General features: G+C 39.4%; 1 protein-coding gene across 4 annotated transcripts in view; it reads right to left on the bottom strand.

The window, feature by feature from the left end:
* Nucleotides 1–20,140, bottom strand: part of mdga2a (MAM domain containing glycosylphosphatidylinositol anchor 2a) — a 183,811-nt gene extending 163,671 nt beyond the window's left edge. For 3 of the 4 annotated variants that reach the window (XM_044105960.1, XM_044105959.1, XM_044105961.1), the window contains exon 1: nucleotides 19,118–20,140. In XM_044105960.1, coding sequence (XP_043961895.1) covers nucleotides 19,118–19,190 — 73 coding nt within the window. In that variant the 5' untranslated portion in view covers nucleotides 19,191–20,140. The remainder of the gene's footprint in view (nucleotides 1–19,117) is intronic. The other variant, XM_044105957.1, reaches the window with a different exon arrangement.
* Between the last annotated feature and the right edge of the window lie 2,762 nt (nucleotides 20,141–22,902).

The following is a 22,902-nucleotide window of genomic DNA, read 5'->3' as shown; positions in this document are numbered from 1 at the left end:
TGACATGTACAGATACAGATGTCATATTCATGCAGCTGTAGAGATCATGATAGTTTCACCAAGACACTGCCCATCATGTCTGTGATTTTTTTTTTTCCAAACTAATATTTAACCCTTACTGAAACTGAAATTTTCTGAACAGACCCTCTCTTCATGTCAGGGAATTCAACATCACAGCTTCCTTGCATTTAAAAAAGTAAATCCTTGATGCAAAATAGAAATGACACAAATCAACTGTGTTTTGCGAGGAATGGTATATTGTACTGTTATATTGTGAAACAATACAAGTAAGCCAAATGAAAAACCTAATGGCAACATTTTCAATGGCAACGAAATATAGAAGTGAAATCTGAGATAGTTTAACTAACATGCTTAACTACCTAGACTATCTTCATGAGTTATGTCGTTTTGATTGTGGATTGAGCTGAATGATCTCTGCTCACGTCTCATTATGTCAATGTGGGAGGAAAAACGAATCTCCGTCTTCTGCAATGTTTTGTTTCATTAAAACACAGTAAGAAGTCTTATTTACAGTAAGAAGTGGTGTTTCTCGTGTCATGGGAAGCTAAACCCTTAACACGAGAAGCTGCTGGCGCCTCTGGAGGTTTTTGTAGGTTTTTGAAGACGCATGCTTTCTAAATCTGGCAGCAATAACGCGATACCGGAAGCGTGCACGCACAAACCGCAACTGCCAAGAAACATTTTATTAAATGTGTTGGTCAAATCACAATCATGTTAATTTGATGAGAAAAAAGGGGTAGTGCTGAATTTGTTTTTGGCTGATGCCATTTTCTCTCTGATAAGTTACATTTTGATATTGCCACTTATTGGGATGATGCAGGTTCAGCATCAACGTGTTGAGCAGATGAGGTATGCTTCAATGATATTGTTGCCAAATTTTAGAACAACACAAGCAGACAAAACAAATAAAAACAAGAAGGTGGTCCATCATGTAATAATTCAGTAAGATCATCATCAGTTTTAGTTTTACTTTAGCCACAAACATTTGCAAACATCTTTGCCAACTTCATTGTAGATAATTACTTTTTAGAGCTACAGTCTTAAAATATTTCAGGTGTTTTAAATCTAGATTACATGCTATATTTATCACTATTAACACAGGGACCCAAGACGGATATGCATTATGATAATCCAATACTGTACAAATGTGTTAATTACACATTCTCCTGGCTTTCTTTGTTAATGCTGATGAGTGAACTTGCAAGCTGTTTTACATCATTTAAATGCCTTGAAAGACGACAGGTAAATTCTGACGCTTTGCCAGGGCTTAAATAGGCCACATCTTCATTCATCAGGGTTAATTAACTCTCCAGATAATTCTTCCCTAAGAAGAACTAAATCCACCTGACAAACAACTGGTTCTCCAATCTTTCTGCAATTACTGCCACGGAAAACTAAAACCTAGCAATGCTAATCTCGGTGTATAAGAATGGTTCATGTGTTCATGAATCCATGCGGTCATGTCATTACAATCTAATGGGCTCCTGTGATGCCAGCGGAGCAGAGACACGAAGGCTGTGATGTGGAGAACAGGGAACCATTTGATGTCTGCCAGTTGAAAGAATAAGCCTTCCTTTGGGTTGTGCTTTCCACAGAGGCATGCTGGGATTGAGAAAGCTCTCGCCCAGGGCTAAAGGGGATTTTTGGTGGGCGTCACACATCCAATTACCTCGGTAGCATCACAGAAATCCTAAGGGAATGCACACACAAACAGATATTCGCTATCACACAAGTTCGCCCACGCATATATCAACATGTAAGACTCCCACTGCAGGAGGGCTCTCACCACGGAGAGGATGAAGCCAATTTTTTTTTTCCTTTTGCCTTTGCTGCATCAGAATTCATGAATACCATCAGCAAGTGTTGATATGTGACTTAGGATACAAGTATGAATAGCAATAAGGGAAACATCGCCCAGGTTCCACGTCTTTGAAGATCTTTACTAATGTTTTCAGAGATGCATTACCGGATTTGCATTGGTTTGTCTGATCAGCCAAAAGCAAATTCAGAACCGTTAATATGCTGAGGTCCATTGGTGCATCTCAAAGCTGTTTTGACGTCTCCGAATTTTGATGCAAAATTTACATCGCTCGTCATTTAATAAGCCCGGCAAGAAACTTTAATAACAACAAGATCCCACATCAACAAACCAATTGCGTGTCACAGCAAACAGTAGCTCATTAAAAAAAAAACAATATCCTAGAATTAATGAATTGTAAAGTTTTTGGGTTTTTATTACACACTGCCCCCTTAACAGGTTAAGAAGTCTCAAATTTCCTCTTCCTGTGATTTAGGGGACTACAGGCCAGTGGGAAATCATACTTCACCGCCTGCTGCAGCAAATCGATTTTGTGGGAGATTTTTAATTATACTGGTTTGTCATTCATTTTATTAGTGTGATAAAATTGCCTGGAGCACATCTCTGGAGCTGAAAAGTTGTGACATCTGTGTGGCATTAATTTACACATTGTCACTGTGGGGAATATGATGCTACGCGTAGTTAAAACACTGACAGACTTTACTTGGAATGTATTGGAATAGATGTTAGTTGAGACTTTTGCAAAACTTTGAGTTGTATTGATAAAAAATTTTACATTAACAAAACGTTAAACAAGTCTTTTTCATATCTCCATGAAAAACACACAATTAAAACAACTATCGCTCAGCTATTGATGTCCAGTTTAACACTCGTTAACCTTTGCACTTTAAAAAATCTAGTTTTAAACTTAAGATAAAATCATCTCTGAGAAAAGATTTTTACCCACCTAAAAAGAGCTCTGATTTAAATTCTATAATGCCAATGTATGTTTACCTGCTTCAGGACATCACATTGGTAAAATATCAAAGGACAAGTTACATTTTGATGTTATGTGTCCTGACTAGAATATAAATGTATTTTTTAACTGACGTTATGGTTATAAATCCACCAAAATAAAGAAGAAAAAAAAAACTAATTCCGACATTTCAATAGCATAAAATTTGAATAAGATGTCATATGACTCATGTTATGAGTTATAAACCCCATCTATCTTACTAAATGACAATAGACAATGCTTTTGATGTAATACACTCAAGACTTTCAGGTAAATATTTTTTTTGTTATTTTCAGTAACAAGACTTAGTGACTAATCTGTCTGAGCTTAATATCATCTAAATTTAGCCTCAGATACTAGCTGGCTAAATGAGGGCTGTCTAGACATTATGTTAAAATCCCTCTTTAAAACCTTTGCTGAAAAAAAAAAACATGAAATTCACAAGATTGCATACATAGGAGACAAGAAAAAATAAGAAAATAGCAATTAAAGGCAGGCCAAAGAGCAGGAATAATGAAAGAGGGCAGAAGGTCAACCGAAGCTGCAAATATGGCTTTTGAGGAGAGCTTCTTTACAGCACAACTCTTCACCAGAGAGAACTTAGAAACGTGACAGTAAAGATAAAGGAGGAGACGACCACCAGCTGTATGCTTGTGTAAGCAATTCTCAACATTTTGTTTCCTACGGGCCAAGATTTGTATTTGCAGAAGAGGGACATTTTGCATTGGTGAATCTTCTGAGTTGCAGATGTATGTGAAGCCGAATGCAGGCGAGGCTGATTTTTTTATGCTTGTTCCCTATCAAATACTACAGGGAACTGCCTAAAGATAATAAATGGATAAGTTGAAACAGTATAAAGAAAAATCACAAAAAATACAAAACCATCCATCCATTATCGGAAGCCGTTTATCCTTGCAGGGTCACCAGGGGCGATCTGGTGCCAATCTCCAGCAATCATTGGGTGATTACAGCCACATAGAAACTGAATTCTGGATCGAACCACTCTACCACTGTTAGTGGAACTTTTATTTTTTAATAAGATTTTTCTCAATAGCTCACAGCAGTCTGAACTGAAAGACAAAGCAAAAATAGAACAATATTCCTTATTAAAAGCAAACTAGCGACACAGCAACACTAACAAGTTCAGGTGATTTATTCCCTCTCACCTCCGAGCATCTCATTCCGTCACATACGTTAACTGTCTTTAGACTTTAAATGTCCAGTGTCTGTGTTACCAATCATATGTGACATTTGCTCTCAAAAGCAGTAAAATGTACCTTTACTTATTTTATCCAGCAGTGTTTGATTTTATGACCTGGTCATAGGGCTACGGACTGTGATACCAGCTCCTCTGTGTTCTAAAACTCATTCATTTGGACCTTTTCTTCACTGAGCTAAGCGCACTTCAGCACAAAGTTGTTTTTTTAAAGGTGTTATTGGGTCTAGTGGCCTTTATTTGATAGTGAATGGACAGGAAATGGGAAAGGAGAGAAGAGGGAAGACATGCAGCAAAGGTCACCAGGGAATCGAACCTGCGACACGCTGCATTGAGGACTAAGGCCTCCATATGTGCTTAACCCCACCACAGCACCCCTTCAGCAGGAAGCTGCACGCAGTTCTGTGGAGCTTGCGTTGCGCTCTGGTCAAAGTTAAAAATGTTGAAATGTGACTCCAGTGCACTCTGGTAGATAATCATACAGCAAATAGAAACAGAATATCTATCAGCAGAAAGCTACTTGTCAGAGAGGAAACTGAGCTCCTCCACAAGCTCCACCCTGCTCTCTGAATCACAGGGGCTCCCCATATTTCCTTAAAATTATTCATTAAACACTGTGGCTCTGTTAAAAGTGCAGTATTTTTATTCAAGTTTTCCTAATTGGGTGCAATTTTTATTCTTTCAAGATCATGACTCACAGAGTGATGAATTTGCTCAGTTAAAGGAGACCTAAAATGCAAGATTGTCCTTTTGCACATTTCTATCCGAATGGTCTTAGCCATAAGGTAAAAACAAAACACCCAGTCACTTTTTGGCAATATCTACATGTTTTGTTCCCATCAGAAAAACCTTTTTGAAAACCTCTCACTTATTAAGTCGTAATCGGCAGGCTCTGCCCCTCACCTAGCAACACAAGCAAAATAATGAATAATACCTCTCCTTTAATCAGAGGAGTCCAAAATTGCAATAAAACAGATGTCCAACTACAATGCCTTTTCTATTTACTGAAATTATACCATGCAGCAGGCATCTTAAATTAATCAATTGACATATTTCTAACTAAAGCAAAAAGTAAAATTAGCAAGGCAAGGATAACGTTACTAAATGTTATAAAATTACTTGATCTGTCAACCACAAAAAAGGGGGGAAAAAGAGAAAACATCTGGTTTTGTACACTAAAAGTAATTGGCTCATAAGCAGAGCGATGTGTACCACTGATAAATGATTCAAGCCTCATTGAGGCCAGGAGAAAATGATCCAAATCAAGCACACCTCACGCTGAGCTGGCACACACAGACTGGGTCAAGAGACAAAATTGGACGGCTAAGAACTGAAAGCCAAATGTTGAAGATTCAGACCATGTTGAGACCCTGGTAACCCAGCAAGAATCAATCTACAGCTGTGAGTCATATGTCTGGAAAAGGAGGAAATGTTCCAGAGATTTCTGAGCCCTACAAAGTTCTTCTCCAAGTTTATTTCCCGCAGAAAGCGTTTAAGAGGTTTTGCGACTGGAGGGAATTAGTTTCCAATTTCATTAGGCAATCTTGTGTTGTGTAATTAGAAAGAAAACTATGCCTGAGTTTTGAATCCTGTCTTGCGAGACAAGAGGCTCTAAACATCACACCGAGTAAACACTCCTCAAGGTAGAAATAGTCATCAACTGCAATGCTTTTGTTGTAGCGGCATAAATAAAGATGAGGAAAGACAGAAAATGTTCAAAACCGGATGAGAACTTAGAAATCTGTATTAAATTTTGATATAAGGATTATTTTTCCACTGAGATGAATCTCAGAGGAAAAGTACTTGATCAGATACGTGTGCTTGCTTCACCACAGGAAGCCATTAACTGACAATGCAGGATTTGATGGTGTCCTCAAGGGTGCAACAGGCCTTGGGATATGCTACATTTAAACGGGAGATGAAGAAAGCACGACACTAAAGACATTGGCTATTACAACGTATCTTTCTAAAAGAATAAGAACATTTTATAACGATACTACAAAATAGGGAGCTAGCATATAAACACAGAGTATAAATGGCTGCACAAGCAAAATCAAGTGCATGAATACTTGAAAAAGTATTCATGCAGCATGGATGTTTTCACAAACATAACATAGTTGTGTCATTACTACAAACTTTACTGCAACAAAACAAAGGCGAGCATAACTGTGGAGCAGATGGAAGGTGTTGCGTGTTTTTCCAAATGTTTTCTGAATAAAAAATGTTAAACCTGTGGTGTTCTTTTGAATTCAGTTCCCTTTATTTTAATAACCCTGGTTGAAATCATGTCTGTGTGTATAAATACAGCTGTTCAGTGAAGGCCTCGGTTGTTAAGACCGGAGAACATGCTTGACAAGTCAGGCATAAAGCTCTGGAGAAGTTTAATGTTGGGTAAAGATTTAACATTCAAGCAATGTTACAAGCTTTGATCATCCCTCATGGATCACTGAACAGAACCACTGTTTGCCCTACACTTCATACATTTACCCTCTGAACATAAAGAAAAGGTTATGTTCAGAGGTCAGCTATGTTCAAAACGCTTTGGTCTTTATGCGAAATGCTAGATGTGGCAGAAACTCTAAATGATGTTGATCTACACTGATGGGGAGATTAATATAACTAATTTTAAGCCATTCCTAAAAGAAAAGTTGTTAGAGACCTGCATCCTGGCCAGATGTTCACTTTTCAACATGAGATTGTTAAAAAAAGCCAAACTGAATGTTTGGGTCAAAACAATAGTTGGTTTTTTTTGTTTTTTTGTTTTTTTGTCAACGATGAGACATGTATCTATTTTAGAGTATGTGTCAAGACTTAAAAGTTGACATAATTAGCAAGGAAGAACATGCAACAAATCCAGTTATAGATGTTTTTCCTTTCACTGTACAATGACCTTCTACTTTGGTAGACCAACCAAAGTAGATTCCAGTTTGCAGTTGTAAAATGTGACAAAATCTGGTTAAATGTGACAAAAAAACTGTACAAACACTTTTAAAGACAATGTAAACCAACCAGATCATCACGTTCAGAACTTTGAGGCACATCCAAACATCTGGGATAAGTACGCCTCGGCTCGGTTGAAGTGATCTCCGGCACAGTTCAAATGCATATTTGAAAGCCAAGCGGACCGGAGACCGCTCCTAAAGCCAGAAGTAGACTATAACGCGGTGCATTCTGGTTAAATACAAACAAAACAAATCTGTGTGTCTGGCACTAAAGGGAGAAATGCCACATTGTCTTTTACCAACGACAAAAAGAGAAATCTTGCAACCACTAAAATTTCACACCACTATAATTTTATTAACCTTTCGCGGTGCTCATGTCTTCTTTTTGTGACGGTTCCTTTGGTAGTTCAACGCCACCACAGGGGGAGGGGTAAACAGATTTTACGAAACGGTTGGGGTTGTTTGACTCAATGCAGAGTGAAAGAGAACCACACCAGCTGAAAATGTAAGAAATGCTGCAGTTTTGATCCACCAACTGAACCGAGTCTACCGGACTATCATTTTTGAAAACACCTGTCCAACAACCCCAGCCCTGAGCCGACGCCACTCCGTCTCTTGCTTACTGTCTGTTTGGCGCTGGTTTTGATGCCGAGAACTACTGAAGGCGTCACTGTCAACGCGTTTGCTCCACTGCTGTTTCTGCTTGTCAGAAAAGCTTACGCATTATTTGCTGCAAAGATAAGTGGGGACCCAGTTCCCACAGCTGCCTTGCAGCAAAGAGATGGTGGTGATTTTTAAAGAGACACGTTCAGCCTTAACCTTCCTCGCGTGCCTACCGCCCATCTCCGTCCCAATCCGTCCCCGCCTCTCCCATTCTTGCGATCTCATCTGCTGTCATGCACAACTGGGAGGCTGCGGTGAGGAACGTTTGCTTTCTGCTATCACTTCACATTTGTTTCAGCGTTTGATTTTCCGGCGTACTAGAAGAGAGAAAGAGAATGAGCGAGGGGGTGGGCGGCATAAGAGAGAACAAGGAAGTCTGAGGACGCACGATGCCAGGCTCACATACTGTCACCATGACAACAGACATCACTTCACAGGAGCAACACTTAGGATGCCTGTGTGGGCTGAAGTGACAGAGTTGAAGGTTGGCATTAGCCTCTTGTGGGTGCTACGACGCAGCAATCCCCGCCTCACCCCCCTGCCATGCCTCTTGCTTTTTTAGTATTCCCTCCACAGTTCGGCTAAAAGGCGCCCCGTTGCTCCTGTCAGCTACCTGTGGGGGGACTGCTGAGACTTGTACCTCATATGTAGGAAAGCAGGTCCTGCCAGTTTGACTTAGCTCAGACAATTCAATTGAGTGAAAGCAGCGCAGGAAGACAGGAAAAGACATTCATATTCAATGAGACCCTTTCATCATTTGCGTCACTTTGAAGCTGGCTCGCATGTATAATTCTCTGGGATCTGAAGTGATGCCAGTCACAGAAATGATAATCCAAGATATAAAACAAAAATGCACCACACACTTCAAAACAGGATCTTTGCAATCGGCTGCTTTTTAAGGTAGTAGACTACGGTGGTTTGCAAAGCTATTCCTATTGCTTGGACTATTCCGGTGTTGAACAACATATTTCAGTGAGATTGTATGTGACAGGATAACAAATGTAGTGTAAAATTTGAAGTGGAAGAAAAATGATAAACAGTTTTCACGTAAAAACTTGAGAACTGTACAGAAGCTGACCATGACTGAGGTTATGGACTGTAATAGAAATCCAGCACAAAAACAATTAAGGAAACATACATGGTCAATAAAACATGTTTACATTGCAACAAAGTTATTATAAAAAAATATTTTTATGAGGCAGTGCAGTTCCTCACACAAAACTCCCTTCTGCACAATTGTTGTTTTTTTATATATATATGACTTGTGAGACCTTGAGTTATAACTTGAGTTATTCATGCTACAGAATTTTTACTTCAGATCAGACACACCAAGTGAAGAGAAAATAGGAATAGGAATGTTTCTGTTTATGTCAGTTTGTTTTATGCAAATTCATAAAACAAAAATACTAACTGGAGTCGGCTCACATGATTGCAATCAAACAATTGTAATAATTGTGATTGTCCTATTCACTCCACAACAAAGGATCAAAATCTGTGCAGCTATTCTTAACCTAACTACCATAATTTCCAGTCTATAATCCGCTGCTTTGTCCACACACTGAACACTGCCAATAATATGTGGCCTTTTATCAACAGGTTTCAAAAAGGCTGGACTGATTCGTGATGAAGAAGACAGCACAAACTCAAGAGCGAGAAGAACGTGACATTGAAAGAGAGACTGAGGAACCTGGTGTGAGGCTGGGGACGCCTGCAGGATATTATTGGAGGGCAAATAACCCTCCTGATCCACACAAACAGCCACATCTCCAATGCACAGCATGTGCATGGGGCACAAAACCAGCACAATGCACCTGACCCACACAACTACAGTCTACATGTGTGCAAAGCACATGGCCCAAAGAAACGATGTCACACCACGCACCTGATGGTCAGTTCCTGACCCACACAAATAGTCCGGGAGCGTTAATAATTAATAAAGGTAAACTAACAAATGCACAAATGAATACAGATGTTTCAAAAGGACATTTTGACAAAAAAGATCATTTATAATAATTTTTCCACAGTTTTATTTTTGTTATTTTTTCAAAGCTACAGATGACTTATTTGAAGTGAACTGAATAGTCCGAAAATTATGACACAGCTTTAGCAGGACAAAAAAACTAAAACAAATCTGCTTTCAACAGTCACTATCTTTTTGAAGGGATGGTTATGGCTATTTTCACCACAAAGTCCAAACAAAAACGGATCAAAAGCAACAGAGTTTGTAGTTTGTAATTTAATTTTAAGTTGTTCTGTCTAGAGGAGAAGTGAAATGACGACATTTATTTCCTTTCTGTTCTGTTTTGATGAGATTTACCTGTTTAAAGGTCTGGTTATTCTGGTTAAATACAGGTTGAATGAAAAAAAAAGTTTGTTTGAAACAGTTCCAGTTTTATCTTGCAGTCTGCAGACAAACCCCCTCTCATGGAAGGCGAATGCGTTGCACTGCAGTATCAAAGCGGGTTTTACCCCAGAGAGCTGCTGTCTGTTCTGTTTCAGGACACAACTCCATCAGCACTGTTCACCTCACATTCATCTCGAACTGAGAAACACTCGCTGCAATTAATCGCCGCTCTTAATTGCGGCTGAACCATGTGTCAGTCAACTTGAGGAAATTAACCTTTGTATGATAAATGAAATCCCTCCATAAAAAGGCTTCCTGCATGCATGGGATAAAGTTAGCATTAGCATGGGCGACATTTGGAGATATTCATCTTGTTCTGAATATTTAATAAACTGGCACTTGAGTTGAATGTTAAATGACAACAATTAACTTCTTGCTGCCTTCATGAGACAATAGTCAAAATATGTAATTTATATTTTTATAAGGGAATTTGAAATAGCTGTTAATGGGAAAAACTGCCTGAGCGACAATAATTTCATAGCAGTAAAAATAATTTTAAAATGCAGCGCTGACCTTCTACCACTTTCTGCGATGTACTGGTCACCGATGGTGTAAAAACTGAAGCAGCACCATGAGGTCACGACTTTTGAGGCAACACTGCTGTCCAGTGGGCCAGGTACAAAAACAATTCGGCTGACATAGAGACGCAACAAAACTGTCTTCACTAATATTTTGGTGACTTCTGATCTCAGTCACCAAACTTAGAAAATTCAAACAGAGTTGTGATAGTGAAGGCGAGGAGTTGGAACTTGTAGTTTGATGGTAATCAATGTTGTCCGTGCAATGTTTAAGAAAAGTAAAGTCAAGTTTTTATAGAATCTTGCGAACTTATTGTCTATATCGTTTTGTATGAGGCTAATAATAGAGAGATTCCTTCTGTGCATTTTTATAAGCCTGGCCAAAGTACAGTTACTTTTATTTGCAATATTAAAATTTTTTAAGACATACAGTACTAGTACGTCGTGGCTACACCTTATCTTTTTTCACCTTGTTTTGCATTTATGTAAATGCTGACTTAATATGCATCAAGATAAAATACTTTGGGCCCCTTCCATCAGCGGTACAATCTGCTTCTGTTCAGTCTAGGGGTCCTCTGCAGGTTAGAAACATATGAAACTTCATTAGAATTACAAAATATCTAAATAAATCAGGACATGGTGATATTTCAGGTAGTCAGTCGAACAGGACTTAATGAATGAATGAACGTAAGATCATTAGCAGTAGCTTTATGTTCTCTGCTTTATATAGGGGGGGACAAGTAGCTCAGGGTTTAGGGATGAGGGCTTTACCGTTAAAGCAGCCAGGCCCATTATAATAAGCTTATTTGTTCTGTAACATGCAGATTTAGCATTGAATGATCCAGATGTAAATAGTCTCTCTGACCTCATCCATATTCTCATGATAGACGGATGAAAGTAATTTATGAACTTATCGTTTAGAAAAATGTGGCATTCGTTAGCACTGTGGGGGAATTACATGTGCTATTAAATTCACAAACAATTCATTTTTATCCAGGGATGCAAATATCTTCATTATAAAATATTGCAAATTAACAATATTTTTTTTTCTTTTCCTATTTATTTTTTGGCAGCTATTTCAAAAAGGTAACAGTCAACCACATATGCTGAAAGGATCCATTTAGAGCTGCTTTTTGTCCGTAGGAGCAAACTGGAGTACCCGGCGTAAACACACACATGCATGCCAACCACACACAGAAGAGCCCCAGTTGAGATTTGAACTGGTGACCTTCTAGCTGTGGGGCAACAGTGCTAAATGTATAAACACTAATATAATCAGACAATTACATCAGAATGTGTTAATATCAACTTTTCAGATTTAAACAAATCCTGTGTGTGAAAAAAATAACTCATCAACCTTTATTAGGTCCATGACCTTTAAATGCTGACATTTGTTTCCCTTTTTTGTGTGTGTGATGAATGTAGGTTTGAGGAACTTTTGTCGGTTTTAGGGTTAATCTGATGCAAAACACACCAAATGAACACTAACAACACTTATTTGTTCAAAATACCTAATGTAAAGCATAAACTAATATTGGATTTATATACCTGTGTGGCCCTTGCTATACTGGACTGCAGATAATGTAGAGGTGGATTTTGCAAAAGATTCTGACACACTATTATGTTCTGCCTTGCGAAAATACACTTTCTAGAGTAAATAATGCCCTAGCACCTTATGCATCTGATACTGAAGTAGGCACAGCATGAAGTCCACCACAGACGCATGCCACAGATTTTTTTTAAACATATTGAATAATTTGGTCTCATGAAGCAACCTATATATATGTATATGTACCACTGCTATAAAACAAATTCAAATACTGCCCTACCCAGAGGCTCTGTGCATGGATTTTTATGTTCTTCCCATACATGTGTAGATTTCTTCAGGTATGTCAGCTTCCTCTGAAAACATGCATGTTTGATAACTGATTTCTTAGGATTGCTGCAACGTATGACGATGTGCTGTGAACACCCTTGTTTAGGGTGTTCGCCTGCCTTCGCCCAATCACAGCCCACAAAGTGACATCCCGCCAAAATTTGACATTATTTTTGCCTTGATGCAGCACAACACTGTAAATTTTACACGCCTGCATCTCGACACGCAGGTACTGCACAAAACAACACTAGATGTTTCACAAAATGCATTTCATTTATTTACATTCAGATCCACGCGAAGATAATGCCAACATACAAATATGTTACAGAGTAACAGGAGTTATGGTTGTCTGTAAAATCTAACTCTCATGTTGCTGTCACTGATTGTATTTTAGCACAAGCCCACAAGCGGTATGATTAAACAAAATTTTCTTGAATTACTGTAACTGAAGAGCCATTTTCTTTAAGTTTGTTCCTGCTTTGTAAAAACAAAACACACAGGTTTATATGCTAGCTATGTATGTCATAATTAATTGATGGAGTCAACCTTAATTTAAAAAAAGTAGAAGGAATAATGGCCTAATTAGAGGTGGGTTAAAAATACAGTGCATTAAAGCATAAACAATGTTTTTTTTTTTTTAATCTTAACCACTCAGTGCTGGATTACTTAACTGCTGGAGTCTGCTAAACTCAGCAGAAGAGTGTTAGATTTAAAACTCAAGCAGTGTCTCTGCAGTGTATGTTGAGTACTAGTCTCAGAGGGTAGCCTCCAAAGAGGAGCAATATTCAAAATGATCAAACTGGTCCCATCTGAAGGCCCTCTGAGAGGTCCAAAGGAATCCTTGAGGTGTTCAACTAAGTGTTCCACTGCAACAAATCCCTTCTTCTGTGTTCTACCCAGCTGCATATCTTCATTTGTCCCCCGACTAAAGCTGCAGACGTCCATCGGCTGTTACCCCGAGGGGAATGAAGGAAGAGCCTGGCAGAGGAAAGACAGGCAAGGAAATAGGAACTTTTAGCAGGAGGAGAAGAGACAGAGGTATCTGCGATCTTATTACGGTGGGAAATGTAGGGGTCCTGATCCAAAGGAATGATGAAGGACTCTGTGGAGGAGGCCTCTGAGAACCAACAAAGACGGCTTTAGTTTCACTGGCAGAATGCATTTGCATAGCTTAGAAGCCAAAGCGTCTGAACCGGGGCTCATGAAAAGGGAACCTCAGCAATTGCTTGGACTTCGATGCAAACGAGAGGGAGCAGGAGACAGAAGGAGAAAGACAGCGAAGAAATGGAAGCAGAAGTGGAATTGTGTGGGGAGAAGGCAAGAGGAACTTTTTTTTTTCTCCTCCCTCTTCAGCAGCCCAACTCAAATGAGATCAGGGACATCTGTGCATCCCATGGAGGTTGTCTGTGACTGACTTTGATGCAAAGGGAACATAGTGAAGGCGGTACGTCTCCAGAAAAAGTAACAAGCGCAAAGACATTCCCATGTAATCATAAAACTCATGTGTGAGTGCAGCTTTCTGATATTAACATTTACACCCCTGTAGTTGTCACTACCATTACACACAAATGCTATTTGGGGTAGTTAACTAGACCACACATTTTGATTTGATGCAATTAGGAAGCTGCTTTGACCAAGTGAAGACAACACAATGGTGAGCAGAGTTCAATGTAATATAGCAATCCAAATGAGAAATGTATGTTGAGAAAAGGAGCATGAAGGGAAAAATCCTGCAAAAAGATAACGCAGGTTGGAAGAAAAAGAGAAAAAGCAGATGCTGGTACTTTAGTGGAAACTCACTTTCTCTCGCTTTGGCCTACGGTCATGGTGGGATGACTAGCCTTCATCAATTCTCCTTAATGACTATGGCAGCACCACTTAACACACTGCTATGTGATTTCTTCATTACAGCATCATGATATCACCATTTAGCCAATGGAGATGGCATCAAGTGATCCCCGCGGATAAAAACAACCAGAGAAAATTTACTAAATGTCCCACTCATCTGCTTTAGGGTCCATTTAGAAACCAAATAAGGGAAAGATGGAGTTAATGCAACAAAACAAAATGCTATAAAGTCGAGTGGCAAAAATCTCAATGGTAACTAAATGCGAAACAAAGTATAAGTACAGTATTCAATTAGGAATGGATCAGTAAGATCTTCTGACAATATTAAATATAGACCAGAAATAAAAAAAAGAAATTATTTTTAGCAGTAATATTCATGATGTTTACCGGGTATTAGTTAGCTGAATGTTAATCTTTTGTCGTCAGAATTAAATCTCTATCAAGTGCAGTTGTTGTCACTTGGTCTGGTGACATAAGTACAAGCTATAAGTATAAGATGTGAATAAGTAGGTGGGTCCTTTAAGCTTGACACGATCTTTGAGACTCTTATTTTGAAGTAAGAAAGGAAGTAGTTCTTAAATTGCTCTGTGGTGTCTAGGTAGTTACCAAATACAGACTACTTAGCATGTCAGAAACCTCAACCACTTTGAAATCATTTGTGTAGCATTTTTCATGCAGAAAAATTAAACGGTGACATAAATTGTGCCTTTAGCATTCTGTGACAGGCCAGCTCCTTTGGAAGACAACTTGTGACTTTTTTATCATCACTAGTGACCAAAACTGTTGATGCGATTGAAAAACCTCTCTCTAGAATCCCAAAGAGAATTCATTAAAGTATGAATTGCAGTCTGTTTTTATTTTTTAAACCAAAGAATACTTTACGTCATCTGACTGCATTCTGTATACTTAAAGACAACTTTCCATGAACAAAATGCAAAATGCCATCATGTTGTGTCTCATATTATAGTCACTCACCCACTGCTTTTCACCTGTGATGCTGAATTCCCACAACCACCATATGTCTAAACCTTCTGTGAATCCACTGGGAGGCAAGAGGACGTAAATGTAAATGTTTTGCAACCATCAATAATAAATGTTGACTTTTGAGCCATGCCAATAAATTGCTGTATGCAGACAGTTCCCCTAGAGGCTTGCAGTAAACATAAGGCACATGCAGGTCTTCACCAGTGGTTCCTCTTCATTTGAGAGAATATGCTTTACAAGTTAGAGAATGTAGCCTTTCCATTTTATAAACAACGCCGTTCTTTCTACATAACCTGTTATATACATGGAAGGCAAGAAAGCACCATTCCAGGAGAATCTAAGAAACTGAATTGATGAATAAAAGAGGAATTGGCTTTGCTCTAGGGATTTTTCAAGCTGCTCAACATACATGCAAACACTGAGAGTTAAATGCCCAAACAGTTCCATCTGGTGTCCCCCCCACCATCACCACCACCACCACCACCTCTCTAGCTCATCCTCTGTCCCTTCTGCTTCTGCTGCTGCTGTTACATAGCCACAAGTCCACACATACCACTCTAGTAACATCACATCAAGCATTATGGGATATGATTCCTCTCTAATCTGCTTGCATCTTCATCCACTCACACACGGTGGCATGGGCAGCATGCTTACACCAAGGATCAACGGCTTTTATCGGACGTTCACGGTATCGGCTCTTATGATTAGTGTCAGACTGTCAGTTCTCAATGTCTGTCAGGAGATGATGATTCCATGTCGTAAAAATTAATATTGAGTTAGGTGAGGGCAGGGATTTAGAGGCTGTGACCTGAGCCCTGTTAAATAGCTAGGAATGCACTGGCTCTAAACAGCTTATGCTGTAAAGGTTGCGTTTATTTATAAATGGGTTTTTTCAACATATTCTTTTTTAGTTCGACTGTTTATTTGATGTCGTGGGGCTTTTTTTTTTGCAATCATGTTTGGATGTAAGGAAAACTGTTACTTTTAAATGCACATAGACTAAAATAGAGAGAAACAATAAATTACATCTTTCGACAGAAACATTTCCCCCTATCCATCATTCTGAACACCAAATTTGATTAGTACATCATATTTTTCTGAGTGACAAAGAAATGTAGAGAATAGTTGGAGATGCTTGTAATACTCTTTGCAATTCTGTTTTGTTGAAGTTGAATGCATGTAAGATTAGACAAGTTACATATTTAAATATCTAACTGGTTGATCCCTAGTTAGGCCAATGGAAAGTCAAAAATCCAGATTCCTTCCAATCTATTTTATAGAAAAATACTTTGTTTTGCGGGAACAATCCTATTAAGACAAGAAGCCTCAAATTTAGCTATTTTCAGTATCAGCTAGATGTTTACAATAAAGTGCCAATACAGACAGAGATATGACAAGATACTTTAAAAAAAAACTTGTATTTTCTACATGTGGAGAGACGTCTGCAGTTCATTCAGACTGGGGAGAACAACATTTTCAGCAGATAACAAAAAGGCTGAGTTAAGTACAACAAAGTTTCTGTCACAGAGCACAATGCATATTGAAGGATGTCTTTAAAAATCTCACAGACTTCAACATTCTTGGGAACACACACAGTGACTGTGGTTTTACTAGAGAAATCTTAAACTGTGAACTGATTCATGCTTTTTGTTCGTTTTAAAATGTTATTAAAATTGTCTTTCAAAGCAACTTTATCACACAAATGGCAAAAATAATTCAAATTGTGTTGCTATGTGATAGTTGTTAAAGGTAAATCAAAAACTGTTTCTCAAAGCTGTCCACAACCCAGAAATTGAAAATTGGCCAAACATATTCTAATTAAAGTATTTGAAAAGGAAATACATATAAGCTCTACCGATGTTTGATGAGTTTTGCAAAGCACAAAAATTACACGCAAAAATTAATTTCCACCTCCAGCCAATTAAGGCGACTTCAAATGACTGTTTTCACACCCATCAGCTGAAATGAATGCAATCTATTTTTTGTGTTTATCACTTGACAACTTAAAATGTTTTCACCACTTGTCTATACTTGAAAATGCCACTGAAATGCAAATTGCCTTCACAAGTTATAATTTCAAAGTTATGAGTTGGGGAAAAAAAAGGTCAAATGCATATTAAAAAATACATAAATCTGATTTCGTTGGCACCTTAAGAGAAAACCGTTACCATGGGAGAAACCTCACCAGCCACAGATCACAAACCAGCATTGTTGTCCCACACATACGGTCACTATTTACAACAATAAGCAGTTTATTATCATGCCACTTTGCATCTTATCCAGGTATCCTCAAACTGCCCATCCTTTATCAATGAAAACATTGATTTGATTTTTGATGAGTATTTATTTGGTACACAAAATGCTACATTTCAGTTTAGTTCACTTATTATAATTCACAACAAATATTGTCTCAAGTAAGTGCCTCAAGACAATATTATTCACTTCAACTTACTCAAGTTAATAGAGCTAGCTTGTTTGTGTAGCCTTATCAAGTTTTTAATTTCTAACTGTTGGGGGATAAACTGTAATTTGAAGCCATACATAGTGCAGATATCTGTCTTCAGGTGCAAGTGGAATATAGCAAACTAGATCACAGTTGGCGCCACAAAATACACAAATCGTAGATATAAGAAGTAGTACAGTCCAATTGGATCATCAATTATTACTGTCCCGCCTATTACTGTTTGGCTCATACCTCTAAACGAAAAAGGAAAATCCTGGTGATCCCATGATAGTTTCTGTCACGTTAACTGTGGCTGTTCTTGTGCCTCACACTCCGACCTGACAAAAATCTTCTAAGCCTGAGAAAACACAATCCCCACGTCTCTACATCTGGCTTTAGCATTCCTCCGTGGGGCCTTTTTGCTCTGGTCAGAGCCACCGTTAGTGCTGACAGAGAAGGGCTGGACACCTCAAGGATTCCTCCATGTCCTCGTCTTGGTGCACATGAATCACTTTGTCCTCCCACAGCTGCCACTGTCAGTGCTGCTTCTGCTGGCAAGGCTGACGATTCATACCAGATATAATTTGCAACACTAATTGCGGAGGCATAGGACAGGAGTTTGCTTTTGTGGTGGAATTCAAGTAGCAACAGATGACGATGCTCACCTCTTATTGCATACTAGCAAAAGAAAAAAAAAAAAGCAATCGTCTGAATATCAGCAGTTTGTAGCAGCTGCTGTTTTTTCCTTTAGAAATCATGACAGAATGTTCTGGTTCCTTTGGTGAGAATGTCCCTGCACCTTTCCTTTCTGCAACAAGTCCTTATAATATAACGTTTTAGCTGAATCTCTTCTGCAAGAGACTCAGAGATGCTAGACACAAGGAGGAGGTGGGTAGATAGATCCAACACACAGGACTATCACTCATGACGATGAATACCAAGTACCACAGCTCGACAGATTACAGTCCTCATGATGACTCCCACGAAAGGATTTGGCTTGATGTCAGATAAGGAGTTACATGTGCCATTTTGAATCATAATTAGCAAGGTAGGGGAAATACTAAGAACAATCCCGAAGGCTTCAGAATAGACCAACCGGGTTCCTCTGTAATAACATATAAATGTAACCTGCTAAATTTAGCCTGCTCACCGAACATGGGGAGTGATGGATTGGATCAGAAAAGGGGGCTGCACACACACGCGATTTGCTGTATAACCAAAAGGGGGGCTGCATGTAGGAAGCTGCGATCTCAAATATGGTCTTTCAGAGCTGGTATGTCAGCCATACATGCAATTCCCCTAAATAACAACAGTATGAAAGGACACTGCATGCAATAGGCAAACAGCTGTACAAGGTCATGAAAAAACATGTGGGATACACGGACTTACCGTACACTCCTTGGCAGCTGATGCCTCCAACGACCAGCGCCAGCAGCCCCAAAACAGCGACAATTAGATCCATCCTTTCACGTTAATCTCTGCATATCCAGCTCTCTCAGTGGCAAGAAGTCCTTTCCGGGGCGGTGCGACGGAGGCGCATAGACGCGGCACTTCTCGTCGATTAATTTAGTCTGTGTATTTCACAGAAGGTAAGTTATATAATGTAAATTAGCCTTCAGTGTGAGCTGTCATGTGGGAGAATTAACGAAAATGCCGAGCGGCACCCAGACGCCGCTTAGGATGTGATGAGGCAGACGGGTAAGACGCGCGGCCAGGAGCGGGGAATGAACTGCAAAGAGGCCGGTCTTTAAAATAAATAAATAAAAATAAAACAAAAAAAATATATTCAAAACCACCCCCTTACCTTCAGTGGTCTACAATATTTTAAATAGTACTCAGCAAAAACACAAGGAAAACGAGCGAGGACACGCGGGTTCTGTCGAAGGTTCGGCACCCACGGACGTAGCTCATCAAATCCAGCTGTGGTCAGAGCTCACGCCGCGAATGCTGCGTCGGCTGCGAGCTGTCAGATGAAGCTCTCATCACTCCCCCTGTCGCCGCAAAACAGCCCAATTCTCCCCGTCTTCACCTTTCCGATGGATGAAGTCCTCAGAGGCTGCTCATCTCCATACGTACAAGCGCGAATTACTGAGTCACATCACGAGCGACACGGCGAGTCGGCTCGTCTCTCCCTGTGGCAAATGACGAGGGCAGGGTCCGGTCCTCCGGTCCGGTCGGCGGACGGGTTTTTATCCACAGCTCCTCGCCAACGAGACCGCTTTTTTGTGGTTTCCACCGTACCGAGCCAGTACAGAGCATCAGTCACGTTGCGCAATACGTGCTGTACGGACGTATTGCACACCGAGTGTGGCACCGCAACCGGTCTGTATGGCTACGTCAAGAGGTGCGTTGCTTCCAGTGCTCATCTGTATGGGAGGCTTCACTCGGCGTCAGGAAAGGCATGAGAGAGGCGCAGCTGCTGGATGCTGAGAGAGAGAGAGAGGAAAAGAGAGAGAGAAAGAGGGCGGTAGGAGGGGGAGGAGGAGGAAGGGATGGAAGAGATGGGAGCATTGGAATTCAGGGGGTCTTGTTTTAACAGACCTTTTTCCATCACAGCCACACACGCGCCCACACACACCCCCCCACACACACAGGTCTGTCTGCTCATATCTCACCATTCTTCTTCAGGATGCAGAAGCGCCTCTTACAAGTTTCTGATGAGGGACAATAATTCCCCCATCACACCATTTGTATTAGTCTTTCGTTTCATTGGACTACCAGGAAATAATGCAGTTTGGCCATATAACATAAACCAATTCTTTATTCAATTCTTATTTTAATTTATTTTATTGTGCGTCTGTAGCATTTATAGACCTACTATACGTGTTTAAAGAAGCTACATCTCGGACTAAAATTGTGCAAACTCACCTCTGAATGCCAGAAGCTTGAAAATGAAGCCGAAACTGGTGAAAGTGACTTTAACCATCTGACCAAAATATCATACCCAGTCCTGTCGCAGCAAAACGATAATCCAAATGCACATGCAATATTTTGATAGAGATTGTGTCAAAAGCAACATAAATGTTTTAAAGACCTAAGAAGACATGGTGTTTGACAAGTGTGTGGCATGTGGCACGTTTTTCAATAGGCATATAGCAAGTAGCTTTAAAGTGCACTAATTGATTAGATCAGAAGACTCCAAATGTTCTTTTAATTGGTTTTGAATGAGAATGAGGAGGTCAAATATTGAAATTTTCTCAGCTTAAATATTTTTACTATACTTTCTATTCTTGTGGCTGTTGCCAATAACCTTACATTTTATAGTTGTTGGTTTTAGTTTTTGTGTAGACAACAGCATGACAATTACATAACATGTCTAATTAAAATAAATGATTTTACACCATACTTAAATTTTTTTCAGAAACTGAATCTTTGTGTTTCACTTGAAACATATCACTCTATGCATAATGAACATATTTAATCAATATTTTTCACTTTTTCAATTGAATTACTTACCTAGCCATTGCTTTCACACACAACTCTGCGTAAACCTCATCTCCTTTCAGCATTCCGTTTGGGATTTCTCCCATTGAGCTAAATTTCTCCAGTGTAATTTCAGTAAGACCAATCAGTAAACAGAAGGAAGTGTTGTGGACAATAATGTTGATTTTCTACGCTGTTTAAGAATTGTAGTCTGCCTTTATATGATTGTAGTTTGGAGCACAACAAATCCTGCAGAGTTAAATCAACACTATGCCGAGTCTATTTGGTCCTTTTCAGAATTGGCATTATTTTAATTCTTACAGAGTTATTTCAACGAGCAGTTCTAAATATTTCAAGTGTTCATAGTGTTGATTTAGCTCTGCAGACTTTGCTGCGGAAGAAGTAAACAAAGTTTGTCAGTCTACGTTCGCCACTCTTCCAAATATTGAGTAATTCAATTTGAAGCAAGAAAAATACATGATATGTCATTCGCTGACAAAGATGTTGTGACCATAGTTCCAACTACAGTGCACGTAATTTCTCTTAAGCTCTTTCAAGCTGGGGAATTACATCACGGCCAGAGATGTGTAGTCAGGGATGAAGTGGATCATAGGCTTTAAGTAAAAGAAGGATTGGGTAGATAGAAGTCTGGACAGAGCCAATGAACTGACCATATTCTTCAATAGGTTCAGTTCAGGAACAACCTCATTATCCTCTCCTGCCAACAGACATCACATCCTCCTTTGACCCACAGCTTTTCTGTCAAACCTCAGATGTTTTATCTTCCATTTCAGTCATTGGCTCTTCTGCTTCTACAGCAGGGGTCTCAAACTCCAGGCCTCGAGGGCTGGTGTCCTGCAGTTTTTAGATGTGCCACAGGTACAAAACACTGGAATGAAATGGCTTAATTACCTCCACCTTGTGTAGACCAGTTCTCCAGAGCCTTAATTATTCTATTCAGGTCCTGTTGGCCCACCTGAGTAAGCAACAAGCACATATCAGGAGCCCTGCAGTTTGCATACCATGATGCAGTTGGAGTTGAAGACGCCATTATGCACCTACTTCAACAAACCGACTATCAGCCGGCAGCACTGCGATGATCACGTTCTCTGATTTCTCCGGTGCTTTTAATACAATTTAGCCTGATTTGCTTTGCCAAAAAACTCCAGAAGACACAGATGGAGGCCTCCAAAATCATTTGTATCTATGACTACCTGACAGACAGACCACAGTTTGTGAGACTGAATGACTGTGTCTAACCCGGTGATTAGCAGCACAGGAGCACCACAGGGGACTGTACTCTCACCATTACTTTTCACTCTGTACACTTCAGACTTCCACCAGAAGTCAGAGTCCTTTAATCTGCAGAAATACTTAATTGACTACAGATGTCGGGTTCATCAGAAATGGACCCATGTTTTATGAAGTTCTTTTGATTTTATCTGTGAAAGGTGCCATATAAATAAAACATAACAAAAGGTTCTGTTTGGGGACTACTGTGGAAGCACTGGAGATTATGATTCTTTAAAAAAAAAATAAAAAAGCCCCTTCAGTCAGAAGCTTTATGAGAATCGTTGTTTTACAGACTGCTACAGGAGATCTTTTTTGCCCATAGATATCAGCATCGACAAGAGCTTTTGAAAAACCTTGGATAACATGACCTACAATATTCAATTTCCCTCTGCTTTTTGATATCGACTTGAATAGTACCTCCTGTATTTCATTGCACCTTTTTGAGCTTATGAAAAACA

This window comes from Gambusia affinis, linkage group LG22 (genome assembly GCF_019740435.1).
Source record: "Gambusia affinis linkage group LG22, SWU_Gaff_1.0, whole genome shotgun sequence".
Taxonomy (NCBI): Eukaryota; Metazoa; Chordata; class Actinopteri; order Cyprinodontiformes; family Poeciliidae; genus Gambusia; species Gambusia affinis.
Note: the sequence above shows the minus strand (reverse complement) of the source record. Positions and strands in the feature narration are given on the sequence as shown.